Here is a 22,181-nt window from a genome sequence, read left to right as displayed (position 1 = left end):
TTACATTTAGAGTTGAGAATGCATGCATGAATGCGTTCTGCCAGTTGAGGTTTTCCCCAAACAGATGTGTCCTGGCAGAACAGGTGGCGCAAGATTCAAAATGAAATCAACAGACATAAAACAACGTCTGAATGCTATTTATTAAAGGCTGTTGTATGATTAAAAATAATTCACTAGGCTTAATGTTTTTATATTTCCAAACTAAAAGAGCCAGTCTACAAAAGCTTTTAAATGTTTGAAGAATATGGTCATCTAAAGGTAATCAAAATAGTACAACACTGTCCCACCTCACAGTAGAACAACTTCTTAAAGGGGTACTTTGCCAAATTTCAACCAGCTTTGTGTCCTAACAGTGTGGGTAATATGTGTAAAGGAATTATGGTAAACTTTGCTCCATCTTACCAGCACTCAGATCTCCCTACTCATCTCACAGCTTAAATCCGCTGATTGAGTGTATTGCATCATCTTGCGTATTTTTGCTGGCTCTAGGGCTGTTGCTACAATCTGTGGTTCAAGGAGAGACCCAACCCCAAACTGTAACACAAGGGAGATTTAAATCAAATTTGAACCAAGATTCTGTTACTGTCTTGCCTGTTTCTTGCCTAAAATGTTGTCAGAAACATAGTTTAGTGAATTGTTTGGCTGTAACATGAGAATTTGTGAACAAGAGCAGGTGACATACTGTTTCCTGTACTGTAAAAATGGTGGCTGAAAATACTGAGGTCAGACTGTAAAACTATTTCAGTGTTTCTGGTACAGATATTAGCTCACCATTTAACTTTAATTCGAGATACTTTGTTTCCGGTTGGCTGCCATATTGTTTTCTGTAGCAGAATGGCCAAGCTTGTATTACGTCACCCATCAGTGGGAGCATTTATTAATATAGTAAAGCACAGTGCATTCAGGTAGGTTTTGTGCCTCTTGAGCAAAAGTGAATGCCACAGCCCTTTTCCTCTGTTTCTCTAGTTGTATCGCACCAGTATTTGCATCTTTTTCCTCCATAACAGTGTAGCTTTATGAAAAGACCATATTTCCAGCAGTGAAAAACTTCTTTAAGGCTCTGAATCTTAAGCTCATTCACTCTTGTTCTCATTTTTGATAAACTAAAATAAACAATAAGATCTCACTGAAGCACCGAAGCTCTTTTTGTCGAGGAGGCCGTGCCTGTGAACTGAAGTTGGCAGCTTTTATTTATATAACCTTTAACCAGGCATTGTTGTGTTTACTGTAGCATGATCGTGTACAGCAGCAAAAACACAAAAGAAAAGAACATCACACATGTAAGTTGCCTCAGGTGCAGAAAGTAGTAGTTATTCTTCTAGTGTAACACCTGCCAGGACATCTGTCTGCCTCAGCTGTCTGTCATCAGGGAGGGAACTGCCGGCTGAGAGAGAAGCGGTATGAGGAAGTTTGAGCAAGCAGGGTCTTAGTAACAGGATTATTTTTGACTGATTATGAAATGATTGGAAACTATTGTCATTGCAGGTTATTTTAAGTAAATATTTGTCAGATTATTGAGGGAAAAGGGATTTAGTTTTAAGCACCACATGATTTTATAGACTTTTTAAATAACAGCTGGTTATGGTTGAGGATGATTGTGATTGCGCTGCCAACATTTATGTGTTCTATTTAATTATCAATTGTCCTTTTAACTTCAGATTGTATACATTTAGGATGAGAAGTAGTTTTAAAGTAATTACTACACTGTGGCTTTAATTATGTAGGGAATATAATCTTGAGCAGATAATCAGAATCTGTAGTTACAACTTGACAGTTATCTCCTGCCTCCTGGCTATGGTATGTGGCATTTAAATTGCTCACTTAATTAACGCATGAAAACCGTCCAGGACAAAGTCACAACATTACACATCTGATCGTGCAGAAAAGAGACTACATTTTTGAATTGTTTTAGATGGAGTTAGGAGAGGGATTGACCTAAATTCAGTGCTTTGTTTTGATGGTCTGTTTCATTTTGTCTGTTGAATCTCAAAAGGACATGCGGCAGTTAAATCTGTAAAGTTAATTCAAACCAAATGTTAGACATGAATAATTCATTAGGTGTAATTTACTTTAAAAAGCCACAGCAGCGCGATATGCCCAAGGACATGTCAGTGTACAAGACTCCAGTCCTAACTGGAGAGAAACAATATCTTATGCAACTTGTTGTTGTTGTTTGTGATTTACTCTCTAATGTCGTAATTGCAGTATTTGGCTCCACATCCCCTTGAAGGCATTCAATTCTCAGTGGAGGTGAACAAAATCTAAACTGTTGCTCTCATATGGGCAGCAGGCATTTTAAGAGCCTTTACAGTAGGTGCTATATGCCTTGTTGAATGGGCACCGACATGACAATTTCCCCTTGGGGAGTATTTTAGTACCGTTGCATGAATTTGTATAAATATTTGATGTTATGGATGATTTATCAGGTTTATGTTTTAGGTAGTAGACTTCTAACAGAGGGTGTCTGGCTTTAACGCATCTCCTAGTTTGGCTTTTTAAAAAATCCATCTTCTTCAAACCTTTTTAGGACTTGAGACAGTTTTCTCCTTTGTATTGTCTGGCAGGCAGTGGTAGAAGAAGAATATGTAAGAGTGGAGTAAAAGCAGCAATACCAGAGTATATACTGTTTTAAGTAAAGTCCTGCATTCAAAATCATACTTATGTAAAAGTGCACAGGTATTTGCATCGAATACAGACAATGACGACTTTTCAACTTTTTTTTAACTTTTTTTGGCGGTTCCAAGTAATAGGCTATTATTGTGGGTGCTGCTGTCGCAAAGACAGCAGTCAGATTGGTTTCCATTTTCCTCAGAGCCTATCAACTGGTCTCCACAGTCACTTTGGTTGTTCTGCTGTCTGCCATTTCCATTACCGAGGACAGTAACCGCAAAGAACTGATACTCTTTGGTTTCTGGGGATAGCTACCGGTAGCTACGGGGTAAAACAAAAAGTGCCATCCTACTTCTGTTTTGGTTGCACAATGGTTGACGCACTTTTTTGTGCCGTAAATTCAGCCCACAGAATTAACCCTTTGCTAAGTCCCGCCCTTCGAACGCAGAATGGCCAGTCAGTCAGCTCTAACAAGGATCTGATAACTACACGGCTGTGCTCTATTGACTTTTATACAGATGTTTCAGATTTGCTTCATTTTCAGGCTAATTTTGTGGATTTTGTGCTACATGTTGTGCCTGGGGCATGTGTAATAGTGATACTTGTTAAATCAAAACCTGAAAAGTGTAGGCTTAGCTAGCAACTGAAGGTATGCTGAATATAAACAAATGCTGCTTTTGCTTTTTAGTCATTGTAACAGTGAATAAAAACCTACCCTGCTTTACAGGAACACTTGAGGAAAAAAACTTTGCTGATATTCAACCAGCTGTTTGTCATTGCAGTGTGTGCGAACAGTGTTTGGCTGTCCTTGGACTTCTGGGTGGAGGCCCAGGTGCTGGTGGCATGGGGGGAAGCCAAACACCCAGGGCCTGCCCTAGAATTTGGGGGGCCTAAGTGGATTTGCTTTACTCCTGAAAGTAACTGGTTGCCACTTCTCATGGCACTAAACCAACATATGTGTATTGTAAATATTAGTTAAAGCACTCATAATGTACAAATAAACATATGAAGACTAAAGTGGGACCTATTTGCAGCAACACTATCTTCAAATTTTATACAGTGATTACAGTATTTGTCTTTTATCCCCCTAACCCATGAATGGTCCTTCTCAGGGCCCTTTGTTTGATCTGGTTAAGGTTTGATGCACATCTGAGTATTGTGTTCTAATCTGAGAGGGCTGAATCTCACTGTCTGATAAAGGATATGATAAAAAGAAGGCATGAAAAAAGACATGATGTACAAGGCAACCATATAGTAAAGAACATACATTTAAAATATCTAAAAAATATTCTGTTAAGTCTGGTGGATTTACTGAATCATCTCCCCCACTGACAAATTGAAGCATAGCACCTGCATATTATAGATAACAATACTATTCCCCCAGATTTCCTTTGATACATTTTCATATATAAAACTATACAATGGCTTGGCACATTTATGCATGCTCACACACAACGAGGTTATCTTTTATATCTGCAGTTTATAAACACTGTTGCCCATTGCCGTTTATCAAACACAGTAAATGTGTGTATTTCACTCTCACTTTTGTCAGTCACAACGTGACAGAACACAGCCTGGGAGTGACTGGCAAACCAGCAGGACACAGACAGACTGAGAGAATCACGTTAGCAGGAAAGACAGCTTAATGTTACTGTAATTTGCTGACATCAATCTTGGAGATGAGAAAACACAGATTACCTGATTGCTGTTCCTGCAATTCACTCTCACAGTGTTTTTTTTCCACTTTTAGTGACCAGAACGATAGTTCCCTCTCATCCTCTCATGGAAGTTGTAAACACTGACACCTGCTTTGACACAAGGTGGAGGTGGGGCCTTGCTTAATTTGCAGATACACCTTACACAACTAAAGTAGTGGGCGTCGGGCTGCCCTGCTCTGTTTGTGGGACCCTGGGGGCCGTGTGTTCACCATGTGGCTGTAAGCAGCTGCTTAGTTTAGTTATGCGGCTCTGCAAACACTGTTCATCTGCACACACTGCAATGACACATAGTTTGTTGAATATCAGCAAATTTTCCCTTTATTTTCATTGTGTTCTGTCCCGATCGCCAGGTGATGTGGTGGTTTACTTTAACACTGTGATCTGCTTTAGCACAACAGCAATTACCTTTTTAACCTGTTTTGGCCTCCTGGATATACCCTTTAAATGCATAATGCCTGCTTCTCTCTGAAATTACTTTTTCTCTCTCTCTAAAAATTTGATAATATTTCTTCAGGGATTGCAGTTTGACAGTGTGGTCTCCATGATAGCTCCAACAGCTTGGCAGACCATTAGAAAAGGGTGGACCCTAGCTAAGGGTCAATTTACATAGTAAAATCAAGGCTTGTAGGGAACCAGTCTAAATGCTGGTGATGTTGTTATTCTATGGCCATTTCATGGAGCAATCAACATTTACTTCATAATGATAAAAAGATCAAGCAAGTCATACACATATTTTCTCTACAAAGTAGAGAAAATATGTGAAAGTAAATGTGAAAGTACTCATTATACAGAATGGCCCTTTCAGAATAATATAAATAATATCCCTGGACAGTGGATTATAATTCATGAAGCATTTATATGTAAGCAATCACTAATGTTGCTAAAGGTGGAGCTAATATTAGCTACTTTTAATATTTCTGGGTAGCTTACTCCATAATAAGACATCATAATTTATACGTTGACCAAAAGTAACTAGTGGCCTAATTATTGTTGTCAAATAAATGTAGTGGAGTAAAAAAGTACTCTACTGGCCTCCAAAATGTAATGGAGAAGTATAAAGTGGCATAAAATAAAAATACTCAAGTAGTAAAGTACTGTACTTGAGTAAATGTACCTAGTTACATTCCACCACTGCTGGCAGGGAGTTCTCAAAAGGATCCAGTGATTGCACTGAAAACATTTAATTGGCCCAGTCTGACACTGTGATTTGGCAGCACCATGTGATTAAATCAGGTCTGAATGTTGTCAGATGGACACGATTCTATGATTGATTAGGGGAAAAAGCAGTAACTGTTGAAACTGAACAATGCCCTCTTCTTTGGAAACCTTTAAAAAGCACTCTTGGGACAACGCTTTGAGACTAAATAATGAAGTAATGCAAAATACTAATTCAAGATGAGTGTCAGGCAACCGATACAGATGGTGGTCACACAACAAAAATTGCTGCATTACAAATAAAAAAAGAGGGGGAGGGAGGCCAATGAGCCAAAGTGGTTGTGTTGTCCAGAGCTTTTTGGACCAATTTGGATGGAGAAGCTCGGAAACAGTCCTCATACCTATTTTTATTTACAAGCATTCTTTTCCCACTTTGTGAAAACCCAGGGAGTTACAATGGGAAATTAGCACAAATTGCTTTCACTTCAACATTTAATTTGCCTGCCATGGACTGTTGTTGCACACATTTGATAAGGTTAGCCCTCAATGGCCTGAGGCTCAGCAGTAGCGCTTTACCTTAGCCAGGATATTGTGCAATACACTATAGTAAAACTGTTATGTGTTCCCCGCAAGGATGCAGTAAATTTAATGAGATCGAGAAGTTGCCCTGTTAATAACCAGTGGACCAAACCGTGCAGATATGTAGGACAGTTGAACCTTTATCGGTTTATAAGAAGCTTTACTGTCAATTCTTCATCAACGAAGAAGAGTCCCATCAAAGTTGTTATTCCCTGAGAATAAACATTTCTATTTTTGCAATAAGAGGGGGTCTGAGAAATCCTACTGTAGAGAATTATCACCATAACAACTCCTGAAATTATCCCAAATACCTGTAGGTGCTCTATAAAACAGCCATGTGTTGAGCAGCTGTGGCCGCTCCTCAGACTGCTCTCATCCTTCCCTCCCAGGATCAGTAATGTCCACTGACAGCTGTATTCTTTACCTACATTAAAAAAAGACACCAGGTCAGTTAACACCCACGTGTGCGCTGCCCTCATCGTTGTGGACAGCCAAGGCATTTCTTGCGCACACGAACAGCCACAAAAGCCAAGAAACCAAAGAATCAAATCAGGTATAAAAGCAGGTTTTGCTCTTTCTAGAATGAATTAGAGAGAATTAGAGGTTTTGTGGTCCACCAGAATGTTTATTTGACTTTTCAACAGAAATAAGCTTTGCTGTGTGCTAGTGTTGCCAGCTCTTAACCAGGATATGTATTACGATCCATAGAAAATCCCCCTTGGGTGCTCTCCCAGTCACCTTCACCTTTTTTTTACTAATTCATTCAAAACAGCTTCAGCCTTCCCAGCTGATCACATGAATATGGATCGTTGTTCTCCTTGCTCTGCCCTGAAAGCACTGTGAGAATTCAGAAATATCAGGTACTTTTTAATGTTGCACAACTCAAAAAGGATTAATGTTTCAATCCTTTCAGACAAAGTTCTCTGTGCCTTAAAAAAAGACACAAAGCAAAGCAAAGAGACCTTTTCTGGTGTTTTAGTGCATGAACGGAAGAAATAACATGTGGAAATCCTTAACCTCAGTGGTGGTGGTGTTGGTGAACTCACTGTAGCTGCTCTCCTCCAGGCCACACAGGGCGTCTGCTGCAGTCCCTCTGCTTCACCAGTATGTCCTTCCTGCTGCTCCACATCATCTATCAGATTACCGTCAACAGCCTTCTGGCCGGGAACTCCATCGCCTCTGACTTCAACTGTGAGTACAGTACACTGCAGCCTTTATGGTTCAAGGCTTTAAAGGTGGTGATGTTTGTTGTGTGTTTTGAAATCAAAGCAACCAACAGGTCAAGAATTAACAAAGAAGGTGCAGAAAGGTTTGACTGATTTCAGTTTTTGGTGCATGCAAACCTGTTGAAAGACATACAAGAACACGCTTGTATGTTTTTAGAAAATGCACCGACTAATAAAGCCACAGTCAGCCCCTTTAAACTTTTGGTATTGAAAAACATATACACCAGTGGGTTTGCCACATATGTTTGTATGTAGGCAATGTCAGTTATTTAGTATTAAACAAGACCATCCTCTTCCCTAACCTTAACCAAGTGCTGCAAGAGCCTAAAGATGGATTTATAATTGATGCAAGGGGATGAAGGAAGTCCTGTAGATTCCAGTACTGATAAATTTCTCCCGTTTATGGCGTTCCTGCAACACTAGCTTTAGTATTGCTTTAATTATATTCCTCATAGTAACTGTCTTTCATTACTTATGTGATATGAACAATGGTTGGGCTGGTCCGCCTTGTTTCTTTGTGCTGCTGCCAAATTTACATAGTTTCATTTACTGTGATAAAGTGACAATCATGGCAAACAGAAGGTATGAAGTGTAAATAGCTTTACTGGATGTTTGTTACTGAGAAAATTATTATTTTTTTAAACTTCCTTTTTCTAAGCTTCATGTTGCCTTCATTCCTAACAACCTCTATTGGCATCATAGAAAACAGAAGCAGCCCAAACTCACCAGTCACAGTTCTTTTGGTTTTTATGGCTATTCCTGTAGCCACCATAGCCCCAGAATGTGGTAACATATATCAGAGGGAATATTTAGTGGATATTTTAGGGGAAACAAATTAAAATTTCTATCAGTAAACTTTTACAGATATGTTGTATGAACATTTGGTGACTTTGCACTTTCAAACACATTTGCCTTTGTAAGTGAGAAGTCTAAAAACATAATTGTTTGGAGACAATTTCAAGTTTCAAGTACATTTCATTTATATAGCACTTAAAAAAGCAAAACAGGTTAGAGAGAATAAAAATGGTTCTGAAGGTGTATCTTAAAAGCATCAACAGACTCAGGCCTCCGGCAGGCTAATCCAGAGCCGAGGAGCTGCTACAGAAAAAGCCCTGTCCCCAGCCTTTTTTTTCCACAAACAAGGCACAGCCAACCCAGTGGGTGGATCTTACGGGTCTGGTGGTGGTGTAAGGGGTGAGAAGTTCAGACATATCTGAAGGGGCGAGACGACAGAGGGATTTGTGCACAGTTTGAAGGACTTTGAAGTTAATTTTGAAATGAACTGGGAGCCACTGTCAGAATGCAAGGATAGGGATGATGTGGTCTCATTTCTTGGCCTGAGAAGTGCCTGTGATGACAGGGTTGGACAGTTGAGACAAAGTGCCATTAATAAATACAGTTTCAGGTGGTCAAAGCAGGAATGAACCCTCCCTAACCGTGACAGCTCACTCATTTGAGATCTGTTCTTGTTGGGCCACACATGTGATTCCCATCCATCATACAGGCTTTTTTGTGCTTAAACTCTGACCTGAGCTATTGATACAGTGTCACAGAGCTGTATATCACCAAAGAAGGTGGAGAGGGAAAGTTTCCGTCCAGAAAAACTAAGTGAGGACAAGCTGTATTTGCAGGATAAGGTCAAATATGCTCCTTAATAATGATTAACAATTTCTAGAAATATCCTCACTCTTATTGCATTTTGTCACGTCATAAAGATTTATGAATCTAACACATTCCTCAGTGTAATTAGCTTCTTTATGCCATATGGTGACATAGAAAAAAAAGAGATTCTTGTTGCCAGTAAAGCAAACACTGTAAGCTACTGACTCAGTGTTGGGAAGGTGTTAATAGTTGGCCTTGGGCTTCTCATGAAACTCTGTATCAAACTGTAAAATTTGAATGTGTCTAGACGGGACAGACCCTGACCTTGTGTTCTAATGGCTTATTCTTGCTAATGGAGGTAACTTGCTCTCTACTGTCGAAGTCCAGCCAACTTCGCTCAGGAGGCAGAACGAACCTTATCGCCTCAGGCAGAAACAGAGAGGCGTTCAGAGAGGGTAGACTAAATATTCACTCAAGGAAATCTTTATTACTAAAAGGCGTCAGTTTTTGGCAGATCAAACCCTAGTGTGACGAGAGCAGACATTCTATCCTTCTGCTGTTTTTATCTATGTATTATCTTTTTATCTGTATTATAATCAGTGTATTGCATTAGGCAATGGATACTTAGATAACAAGATTGTAAGGATGCTTTCACACTTGAGCTGTTTGGTCTGTTTCAACCAAACCCTGGAGCGTTTTATCACATTGTACAGTTTGTTTGGGCTGATGTGAAAGCTGTCAGTCAAACCCTAGTATGGACCAAACAGCCGCTTCCGAGCAAACTATGGTGCAGTTTGTTTGTGGTGTGAAAATAAATGAATCAACTGCAGGATTTTGTGATAGCAGATATGTGATTTTAACATGATATCAAAAGCTAAACTACTACTAAATCCATCGCTGGTCATCAAATATGTCTACTATCTTACAGTTGATTTGTAACACCTATTTATACATTTGATGACCATGGTAACACACACACAGGTCAGCACAGGTATTTTACCTGATTAAAAGGTGCTTGTATCTGACTCTTTGTAGGTTACTTTGTCAGGTCATTACGCCTGTTAAAAAGTGTGTGACAGTGGTCCCACAATGAGCCCTGAATTACACACAGGCAACTTGCACTCTAATAATACTAATAATGCTTATAATTAGTTATTTCTTCGAGAGCTGTTTGTGACACTAAGAAACATAAATATATATACCATAAGTATTTAATTGCTACATCAACTTCTGTCAGTCGCCAGAATTTGATTTCCTCACGTGGGTCCTGATGATGCAGGATGACAATCGCCAAAACTGTCCTATCATTGAGTTACCTGTCTGTCTGTATAACTTCATGTTTACTTCTCTTGAATTGTAAAAAGCCAGTTTAAACAGGAATTGAACCACAACTAAAATACAACAATATATAATTTTTTCCTCTTGGCCCAGGCCAAATGAACCAAACTACGTGTGTGAAAGCACCTAAATTGTGAACAAATTAAGGCATTACGTGAATCTTACATAATGTACTTTAAAAAGCTTTAATTTCATACCAGTCAACCAACTGATTGATTGGTTGCCTCACTGATTTTTATGTGTAGATTAGGAAACATGTTTGTGCACAAAAACCAATGGTCAATGGTTAACAGATCATGAAAAGACCAAAACCAACAATGAGGATGAAATTTATAGTTTTGAATGCAGTATATAGTGTCATGCACCCTTCAGGATGAACTGTACTGTGTGTTTTGTGCTAAGTAGCAGATGTTAGCATGCTAGTACACTAAACTAAGATGATGCACATGGTTAGCATTTTAAATGTAAAAAATCGGCATCTTAGCATTGTCAGTGTGAACATGTTAACATGCCCACATTAGCATTTAGCTCTGAGCACCACTGGGCTTAAAGCTGTAGTTGGTAACTTTACTGTCACTGTCTATATCCACACAGTAGTGCACGAGACAGATAAAATGTGGGGAAAAAAATCATGTTTCTGTCCCTCCTTGTACATATTGCAGACAACCGCAAACAACCGATTAGAGGTGTGGAGTCTAACACAGTTGCCATTAATGTCAATCACTGCTTGTGAACTCTGGTCAAACTGTCAAACTTAGTCAGCACTTATCAAATATGAACCAAGATTCTGTTTCTGGAAACAGAATCTTTCTTGAAGCAAGAAATCAGCAATACAGGAAAAGAATCTTGATTCATATTCATATCTAGTTTGACAGTTTGACCGCAGTTCACAAGCAGTGAGTCACATGATTGACAGCTGCGTTAGAGACTCCTCGTCTCTGACTGGTTGTTTTTGGCGTGTTTTTGAAGATTCGTGAATGCTTTTAAAGGCAGTAGAAGAAGGAGGGACATGATTTTTTTTCACAGACTATCTGTCTCATATAATACTCCATGAATGTAGAGACAGTTTCAACAAATATGGCAAAAAGTTATCATAAAAATTCCGAATAGCTTTAAGAGATGAAGTTTTACGTCTTCATTTGGAACGAACGGGCTTGTCAGCGTAGACATTGTCGGTTTTGGTCATTTCCAGGGGTTTATCGACAATAAAAAAAATTTAGAATATCACCAGCCTTCTATTTTAAGAATAGGATTAAATCTGTCTAGACACCTGCTTTAGACAAATAACCATAAACACCATATTAACACTTACAAACATTTTCATAACTAAAAGAATCTGCTTTACCTGCAAGTCAGAGTATTCAGGGTTTCATTTCAGACTATATTTCATTAAGGTCCGTTGGCACTTTGAATGCATAACATCTTGAGTAATTATCTGCAACATTTAGCAAAGTCCCTGTATGAGCACTGGGGTGCTCAGGCACTGCTTTAAAGGGAACATCTGGTGGATCCCAGCTGTCATTTGACAATTAATGAGGCACAGGGTGGAGAAATATAACGTTGCACACTCACAATGAAAAATTTCATACTGAGCTGAAGTGACACTTAAGAATGCCATTAAAAAAGTCACACAAAGTCAGTATTGTGTTGTAAAGTGACAACATTTACACGGCACCACTGGGGTGATTTGTATACATATTGTTGGATTTCGACTTCCTAAAGTCATCCTATCCCTATTTTTATTTTTGGGCTCCATATGCAACAGGAAGTCAAACATTACTTGATCCGCCGCCTGCATTCTGAGTTAAGGCCTTATCTCAGATTTCTGTATCTGGCATTTAGCCCCTTGACACCCTTTTCCTTTTGGCAGTCACGTATAAACAAGGAGTCGTCCTTTTGCGGTGAGGCGGTTATCCTTCCTCCAGATAACTTTGTATAATTTCCTCTATTCGCCATAGCCAAATACACCATTAGAGCAGTAAACTGAGTTGAGTATGAATGAGAAAACCTTTCCAAAGAAGCTAACACCTCCAGCTGTTAGAGCAGGTCAGTGACTGGTCGCCAGATGAACCGGGGCCGGCTTCCTTTGGAGTCATCATCCGTCATTCCTATGTTTGTAAATGCAGTTCCCACCATGTCGAGTCAGCACAGTCATGCATTTGTATTAGTAACTGTCAAAGAGCAGCAGATACCAAGTATTTTCCTGTGATTGTCTAAACTTTTTGGCTGTCATTGTCCTCAGGAGCAACGGATGGGGACCCATCTGGTGAATAAGTAGGTAAAAACAAACCATGAAAAAAGGATTTGCAAGTTTGAATTGGTTTATATCTGATGGCAATGGATATTTCACCAGCTCATAAGGAGTAAACGGCCTGTTGAACTGCTGTTTAGTGACAAGTTCCTCGGGGATAGCCGTCATTAAATCCAGTAAACGCATTGTTGACCTTTATCTCCCTCCATATCCACACATATCCTGCCCACCATTCCCCAAATGTGAGACATTTACTGAATTCTCCCTCGGCATACTGATTGTTCCTATTACAGTCATGACGTGCTGAAATGTTGACGCTGCATATCACCAGTCTCTGCAGGAAAAGGGCAACTGGCATTAGGCCCCTGAGATAGAGGAGAGAGTGCAAAGAAATGCTGTGCTGAGAGGTTAACGGCCCAGCAAGTACAAAGGGTGTTTTATGATGTTCACATAAAGTCTGAGGACAGGTATTTTTGGTGCTCAGCTGGGGTGGAAAGCGGCCCTGCCTTGACAGGCAGAAAGTCTCACTCTTTTCCAGAAGTCTCCAAGCTGAGTTCAAGCTGCATTACACAGTATTCCTCTCCTCATCCTATGGATCAGACTGACCTGACTTTACCTCTGGCATTCTTAGTGGATGATATCAGTTTCCTCTTACACCTGTGAGCTCAGTTTGGGCTGGATGAACTTAAGTGTTGCAGATGTTTGGACTTGGGAGTTTCTGAAACAGACTCTGTTTTGCCTGTGGTCACTGAGCTGATATATGAAGCTGAGTTTTTACTTGAAGGTTTAAATGGGGCATTAAGTAATCCATGAACTTTATCAACCTTTGTGAGTGATCATTAGAGATTACAACAACATCAGTGGACCTAATCTCCTGTGCAAGCCACCATATTAACTTTAAATTATTTGTCTTGTAAATAACACAAATAGTTAATTAAACCAGAGGCGCAAAAACTGTATAGTGAAGAGTTAATCTAATATAGCACTGGCTGGCTGCATTACATTTGTTTACACTGTTTCTTAAAACTTTGCACACCAGCACAGTTTGTTTATGTCAGCATGTTCTGTTTTCATTTTCCTTTGTGTTTATTTTTGGGAGATATCTTCTAAATTAAAGCTGCATTGTGATCTTTTTGACCACTAGAGAGCAGAATGATTCCAAAACAAACTCTCAAAAAACAAACTATGGCAAAAATGTTAGCAAACAGTTAACTACTGAACTTAACGACTTAACTACTGTACTTAACTACTACCTCACCCAACATCACCAGGGAGTTACGTACCTTATCTGGTATTGTTTGTTACTAGTGGTTCAATCTGGGTTGCAGATTAGTGACGCTATTGCTAAGCTATAGAACAAACAAAAATTAGCTTAAAGATATACTATGCAGGAATCACTGGTTACTGTTTGCAAACACAACATTCAGATTTAGTCCCTCCTTTCCACACTGGTTGCTACACTGGTATACTGTATTGTAGTAACGCTCTATTTGTTGTAATGTAAAAGCTGATACAGCCGCCACCTACCTTGTCCATTTGGCATTTTGCCTCGCGATATTTGCATTTTTTCTGTGCTGTGTATGCAATTTTTGAAGCTTCCTCTTGGATGTGTGTTGGTTACATTCTGTCACCTTGTCGCTACCTTTTCTAGAAAGTCCCGACTTCACCGGCGTGCTGTTACTAGCTGGTGGATACACCCCCAGAAATGTCGCAAACACAGCAAAATAAAAAGAGAATACAGGCACAGGGCACGGGCTCTGCAGATGAGCACACCACCACACACTTTTAGTGGGTCATAGGTGATGATTGAGAGGGATTTGTATGAATCTATACATTACGAAAAATCCTGCATAGTATATCTTTAGAACAGATAAATGATATTTATAAAAGTTGGGTGTGTAGGACTTGTTCTTCTTTAAAAAGCGCTCTTTAAAGGTGATGCTCTGAATCCAACTTTGTACAACAACGCAGAGCAGCTATATAGGATGTGTTTTAACAATTGTGCCTAAAAAAGGTGCCACATGAGAGCATGTATCTTCTTCATTATCATCTTTATTGAGTAAAGAATACTGATTGTTTTTCTATTAATAATTTCCCTAAATCATTTTTAATATGTAGAAATATGATGAGTGAATTTACAATACTTTAAGACATCAGTTTTCAGCAAATCATTCAGTAAATCTTAACTGTTATCAATACGCAATATAGTTCTGTGATGTCAGAAAAAAGTGTTACCAAGACCTTAAGAAAATTGAGGTAAAGTTGTAACATGATTGTGATATTGATTTTAGGCCATGTCATTTAGCTCTAGATCTCTATCCACAGAGGAATAACTGATTCGTAAGAGGTTTTAAAATGTGTGATGTGTTGCGCCATAGTTTGGTCAGTTACAGCAGTGTCTGTCCTCCATCACTGAGCAGTAAATGGGAGTAAATGTGTGGGGGTGGACAGTTTCTCCTAGTGTCTTCACAGTTCAGTAGGAGGACGACTGTGGGTGTTTGGTGTCAGAGGTTAATGTCAGGGGTTAGTCATGCGGGCTCCTCCCATCACAGATGTTTTGTTAATTTACTTTTTGATTTCATTCACCAACCGACCTCCACACTCTTCTCCTCTACATCTACCCCAACCAGCACAACACATAACATCTGTGATAGTGAAGCTATTCTTTCAGCCATTTTATTCACTGATGAGTAATAAAGAAAAAACAGGGTTTGCACTGACAGTCCATTACTGCTGTATTTACCTTGAGTGGAATTCAGTTTCCTGTTTCTAACAAAGTGCCTAACAGTGTGACTCATTCCTTTACTGGATACTTCGTGTGTATGTGTGTATGTCATTTAGGAGAAAACACTTTTACTATTCATCTTCTGTCTTATCTTTTGACAGTTGTTTTCTGCTTTACGCTGTCATCTGTTATCCTCAAACCTTAATCCAAAGTGACACCTATGTTTTAAAAAGTAGCACCCACAATTGCAAAAGATTAATGGTACTTTTTAACGCTTAGCACTTTAGCTAGCAGGTTCTAAAAAATATTTGTTATAGCCTGAATCTTTTTTAGAGATATAAACCATCACCCCACAGGTAATGGTTTAGTTTTCTGCCTTTGTTTTTTCTTTTCTTTTCTTTCTACTTTAGAATTGAACATTTCATACTCTATTTTAACAAGAATTGCTGCAAAAACATATTTTACACTTAACAACCTCCTGAAAGTAGTTTGCACACAGTTGACACAGCAGATAAAGTCCTTGTGTCTGCTGTCTGCCTTGAGTTACAGTCACTTGAAGTGTGTTTTAACGTCTTCACTCTCCTCACTGCGCTCCATAAACCAGAAACTTCAGCACTGCAGCAGTTCACCACCTAATTAGTTGCCTTATACACAGACAAAACAGCCGGATATATCGATATGTCATTGAGTCGAGATCCTCAAGTCACAAACTGATGTTATGTTTTCTCTGGCAGTAGAACAAAGGCAAGTCAATCTCCAGCGGTTCTTCTCAGCGTGCCAGTTGAATACCTGGAAATCTCTCTCTGAGCGCTGGAGTGACGTTCAGGAACACTTCAACCAGTCCAAGCTGTGGAAACAAAGCTCACATGAGATGTTTTTATTTTCTGTGTGAGCACAGAGATTGATTGTTTTCCTTCACCTGAAAATGAAATATTGGCTGAAATGAAAAAAATACTCTGGCTGTTACAAATGATTTAAAGCAGGCATTTTAAGTTTTTATTCATGGTTTTGTCCAAGGCTGAAAAAGATCTTCATTCTTTCTATTATATGGATAGTGAATAATAAATAGAAATTATTTCTGGATACAGTGGAAATCCTTTACCTTTTTTTTGATGATTTGTAATGTCACCATTTGTTTTTAATGGCTATGATATAAAAGTGTATTATTTCTTTGCCCAACAATATCAATCTTGACTAACTAACTTCATGATTTTGTCCAGGTTCCACGTGGGAGAAATCCATAAGACAAATTGGCTTTGAGAGGTAAGATAATGATTAATTCAACACTTTCACAACAAATGCATTCACTAACGTAACATATGGAAAGTAAAAACTGTTTCTAAATCATGTTTCCCTTGATGATTATGCAATATAAAATATATAAGTGGGGATTTTGTTTAACTGAGCATGAATATGTCTCCCAGTTGGGAGATCCAGATGCCTCTTCAGGAAGTGACTCAGTTCAGTGACTATTTGCTGATGAAAGGGAGGGTCAGCAATAAAACAACTTTACTTTATGCAACATGCTTGTTTTTGTTTTAAAGGAAAATTGCCTTTTTTATTAAGAATCACAACCATTTTTTAATCTCACCTGTTAAAGATCAGATGTGTGGTTCTCCTCCTCTGAAGAGGGTTGCATCATCTGCACAAAGTGTCCTAAATATAGCAATCCCACAATAACATTAAACACCACTTTTTGTATTTAGCAGCACTGACCCATCATCTGACAAGGTTTAAAAATGCTCCTAACCTGTCCCTGTGTGGATTCTTGATGAACGCTAAACCCAGTTACGTCTGACATTCAGTTGACAGGCCTATTTTTCAGAGCTTTTGCTGCTGTGTCCGTCTCCTCACACCCCCGTGATCGTGTTAGATGTGGTTTTCTAAGTACGGGAATGTCCAAACTCAGCCACATCCTTTTTCCAGTACTCAACAGCCCTCGGTGGATAGTATACTGTAAGTGGCGGAAGTAGAGCTGTAAACATTTTATCCCGCCTGCTTTTACCTGTTTGTGTTGGAGATCATATACAGTATACGATAAATATACGATATTTACAGCCACACTGGCGGATGCTCTCTCTCTTTTTTACGGCCTGTATGGAGGAAAATGCAGAGTTCAAGCCAGATGTATAGAAGTAGAAAGACAATTCACAGCTGTTGTGTCTTTTTACCCAGACAGTTCCTTCGGTTTCCTCAAGCTTGACCTTTTCAAAGCCTTTATAAATACCAAATATTTATATGGTTTAGAGCATATTTTGTGGTCTCTGTAATTGTAGTTTTTCACTGATGCCTCAAGAGTAATTACCCCTGCAGCCTGAGGCAGTGAGGACAGGTCTTAGCCCTGCTAATGTTATTGTAATTTTCTCACATGATAAGCGGGGGAAAGTAGGAGTCATTAAAGTTGCTGGCTAAATCTTGTCTGGCTCTGATGGTTTCCATCTCTTTCATCCACGTGAGGATGCACGAAGCTTCGCAACAATAAAGCACATGGAAACAGAAGTCCTTGATTAGATTAAACTCGCCAACAGCAGCCAAAGGCCCAGCTATTTATCTGAGTGTGTGTTTTCCATTGTGTTGATTAGCACTCTGTTTTCAACTTGTTAACGTTTATAAGGTTTGTATCAATTGAAGGCCAGAATGAGATTGGTTCTGTTTAAAATGACCAGTTGTTTTATAACTCGATCCAAACATTTGGTCAGCTTTTTTCTCTGCAGCCTGCGCTGCCGGATCACCACTATGTTTTGTTTATTGTAAACAGTGTAATTACACCTGGAGCTCAGCATGAAATGTAAAGAAAGCACTTTGGTGGCCAAACACAGGATGCGTGTGTGATTGTTGTAAAACTGAAATAGAAATTGGTTTGGATGATAAAAGTGAGTTTTAAAGGTTTTGAAAGCTGCTAGCCATTTCAAGGACAATTTTTATTTGCTTTAATTGTACATGCAATCATGACACCTCATAAAATGTGTCCTTGGGCAGCATAAATACAACTGACTGGATCATTTGAAGCCTGACGTTACTGTAGCTGTCATGGTAACAGTCAGCCGCCACTGTTTAGCTTCCTGTTTGAACAACCCTTTTGGTATTTATTTAGCGGTGAGCAGACTAATCAAATAATAAATGATACAAAAGCTTTGTTTGCTCACGACAATATAACCGCAAGACATCAAACAATGTCATATTTCAGTCGATAAATGAAAAACACACTGTATGTAAATATTATTTGTTCATAAACTATTATAATCTGAACACGGTGTTTAGTTTAAGAAGAATTCAGATAGTGTCAGATAAGAAGTAGATAAGCATTATCATACCTCAAGAAACAAATTAAATCTGAAAAGGCTTAAGTAGTTTCGGCCCTTTTTACTTTATTTAATGCAGTTTAATGAGGGAAAAGAGAGCTTATTGCTCACACCGCCTTAATATGAACAAAGGCTGCAATTTTCAAGGCTGTAATGTTTGTTACGCTTAAAAAAAACCACACACTCTCTCATGGCCTTTTTGTTTGAATGGAATTTCACCCACTTGTTAACAGCAATATGTTTAAAAGCAAGCCTGATTTCATTAAAGTGGGTGGTACTCCATATAAAAGCTGAAGAATTCAACACGGCACATTAAATGAACAGTTGAGTAATGGAAAGAATCCAGATTCCCATGCATTCATGTGAACAGGTAGTGTTTTCTGAAAGATATAATTGCCGTAGTAATATCCGTTCTCATGGGTTTTAGTGCAGTGAACATGACCACAGATTAAAGGAAAATAGTGCTCAGTGACAACCTCAAGCTTTTTTGCTTTTTTAAGATTGCTGAATGATTTTTTTAAACAGTCAAAGAGCCCTAACAGATTGGGAGAGACAGAGGGAGGTGGCATGCGACAAATAACCCAGGCCAGATTCAGACACGACAGCACAGTTATTTGTAGGCTTCATCCAAGTGAACTAAACAAGCAACCTCAAGTTCTCTGGTTTCCTAGAAAAACTGTTTCACATTAGAAGTGATCGTCCATGGACAGTTAAGTTTGTTGTACTCTGTCCTAGTTTCCATCATTTGGTTGCAATCCTAGCCTGTAAGACTGCTCCAAATCGCAATTTTGGGAGATGTTAGGATTTATACTTACTTTGAGGAAGCAAGTGTCTGCGTTCTGTCAGTGTGGCATCCTCTGTTTTGTGTTTGTCTCCAGTGTGATTGGTGCAGATGCAGGAAACGGCATCCGAGTGTTCATCCCTGACATCGGCATGTTTGTGGCCGGCTTGGCCATCTGGCTGCTGTGTCGCAGTCTGGTCCAGAAGAGGCCGCCTGAGGACATGGCCCAATACAACGCCGACTTTGAAGCAGAAGAACAAGTGGGTTTAATTTGTGGTGACATGCAGTGCCTTGAAACAGTGTCTGATTTTCACATCCATGTATCCATCTATGTGAATGAAATGGCTTGTTTATTAGTAAAAGAGCACAGTTAGTTGTATTTAAAGTGAGGCTGCAACTAATGTTGATTTTTTTTATCAATTTATCTGTCCATATTTCTTTTTTTATCAATTGTTTAAGAACTGTGTAAAAATTGTGAAACACATTTCGTAGTATTATTTTTCTTTGATAAATTATCTCAAATTTTGATTTGTCAATTAACAACATTTCTGAGAAAGTTATAGGCCTGAAAGGAGCTGTATAAACACTCAGAGCACAGCTATGATTCAAAGTCTGGTTTATGTTGTGTGCACACGGCTCTCGGCTGAGCCAGTGGCTAGCAGCTAACGATGCTAACAGCGTTGACAGCACTAACGATGCCAAGAGAGCTGACAGAATGGTGTTAAGCTAGGGAACCAAGGAGTGGTGTTAGGCTTCTGTGCTGAGATCGGGTCGGGGTGGTGTTATCAGCTGTAACCACTACAGAGCAGTGGCAATGAGCTAACCAGAGGGATACATTCACAGGGACTTACATGCATTAACATCCATGCGTTACCAGACAGTCGACCACAACACACAACAGAGAAGCTCAGATTACAACCAAGCACACAGGAACAGCGCCAGGCTTCAAAGATAATTCGACACAGTGGCCAAACTGGTGAATTCCAGTTAGATTTTTTTTTTTTAAGTACATCAATTTCCTTATTAACTTACTGAATCATTATGTCCTAAAAGATGTAACATTTACTAAAAGCCAAATCCAGAATTATTTATCTATTGTCATTCATGTGAGCAAGCCTGAGACCAAACATTTGAGAAACAGAGTTAAAGGAAATGCAGTGCACATGTTCTATGGGCCTGAGGATGCGGAGGATCCAGGTACTTTTATACCTGGAACGGAAGCAGAACCTTTTTTTTGTTCATGTGCTACTGAGCAACTTTCATTTATACATCTGTGATTACAACACACACACAGGGGGAGCGTGACCCCATTCCCTGTTTAGGATGCCTTTACTCATATATAATGCTCTGAATGTCATATACAGCTCCTGTAAGGATTGATGGATAACCTTTTACCACATAGGACTATAAGCAACATTTGCTTACATTAGCTAGACTTTTAGTGTGTATAAACCCTTGTTAAATATGCATTTATGCTGTACCTAAAATTAGTGACATGACAGCTCTCGGTTAGTGGTTGGCAGTAAGTAGGGGCTAAAAAGTCCCTCAAAGCTGCATTATTACAGCTACAGGAGTTCCTAGTTCTTGCGGTATGGCTCAACAAAAAAGGGGTTTCCTACAACTTAGTCCTTAGAACTAGGAAAAAGTTCCTCCAGTCCAAAAACGTCTTTTGTGTGTTCACTGATATTTAACGTATGCAAACAAAAAGTGCAACCTTTTGGGACTCATACCTGGTCAGATTTAAAATAGTTTTCACTTAGTGGCTGAGGTGGCCAGTAGAGTTTTTTCTCCTGCTCTGTAGGTAACGTCCACACCGGGCTTCATAAGTTGAGAATAGAGAGTTCCCTGTGAGTGTTGATGACTTGGAATACAGCCCCCCTCCCCTGGCAAGTCCTCCCTCCTCTTTATGACTTAGTGTTAATTAAATCCACATTCACTTTCACTTCGACTGTGCTGCTCACGCTGGCACAGATGGCACCGCTCCCCATTACTGAGAAACACCAGGAATTCATCTATAGAGCCTGCGTTGTGTTCAGGCTTTTATTTCCGTCAGTGAGCCATCTGAGCTGAAATTGTTGTTTGATTCAAAACAGGCTTCGCACCACCTGCTATTTCTTTGTCTACTGCCTTATATGTGTGCTATGTAAATCAAAGTGAATGGCTCACTTGTTATTATGTCTCTATTTTATTGAGACTGTAGGAAAAGAGCGACACATACTTGGTTAGACACAGCAGCCAAGAAAGAAGTGACTGGATTAGATCTCAAGCCAACATGTGGTTCCAGAGGGAAACATCTGCCATGGGTCGCTAATCATATTTTAAGCAGCCAAAGAAACCACATATATGTTTAAATATTCTAAAGTGGAGTTTACACAGGGATTGTTATGCAAGTGCTACCTGTAGGAAACTGTTTTCAGCACCATGGAGAGCTCTGACCTCCAAATGGCACCATCCATCATTCAATACTGAAGTATAACATGTTGCTGTGATCTGTCCCCCATAAGGAAGAAGAGGAGAAGCTGAGCCTGGACGACAACATCCTGCTCGAGGAGGACTTTGAAGCAGGGTATGAGGCAGAGGAGGATGAAGAGGAGGAGGAGGAGCTGTACGAGGAGGAAGAGGAGGAGGAGGAAGAGGAAGAGGAGAAGGAGAGCACCAAGATGAAGATCCTGCGGTTTGTGGCGCAAGTTGCGTCCAAAGTGAAGGAGATTATTGGGAACTTGATCACCACTGCGGGGAAGGTGGTGGTCACCATCTTGTTGGGCATGACAGGTGAGCAGCTTTGGATGCTGTGCAGTTAATCTGTGTCTTGATCTTATAACATTACCATCTAAAAATTTAAAGGAACAGTTCAAACCGAAATCATGAATACATATTGTTCTTCTTACCTGTAA

At 39.4% G+C, this 22,181-nt stretch overlaps 1 protein-coding gene across 10 annotated transcripts in view; it reads left to right on the top strand.

The window, feature by feature from the left end:
- Positions 1 to 22,181, top strand: part of LOC126382988 (piezo-type mechanosensitive ion channel component 2) — a 111,305-nt gene that overhangs the window by 11,229 nt on the left and 77,895 nt on the right. For all 10 annotated transcript variants that reach the window (XM_050033316.1, XM_050033319.1, XM_050033318.1 and 7 more), the window contains exons 3-6: positions 7,128 to 7,253; positions 16,425 to 16,467; positions 19,385 to 19,547; positions 21,792 to 22,059. In XM_050033316.1, coding sequence (XP_049889273.1) covers positions 7,128 to 7,253; positions 16,425 to 16,467; positions 19,385 to 19,547; positions 21,792 to 22,059 — 600 coding nt within the window. The remainder of the gene's footprint in view (positions 1 to 7,127; positions 7,254 to 16,424; positions 16,468 to 19,384; positions 19,548 to 21,791; positions 22,060 to 22,181) is intronic.

The sequence above is a fragment of the Epinephelus moara genome, chromosome 21 (genome assembly GCF_006386435.1).
Source record: "Epinephelus moara isolate mb chromosome 21, YSFRI_EMoa_1.0, whole genome shotgun sequence".
Lineage (NCBI taxonomy): Eukaryota > Metazoa > Chordata > Actinopteri > Perciformes > Serranidae > Epinephelus > Epinephelus moara.
This window is presented reverse-complemented; position numbering and strand designations above follow the sequence as displayed.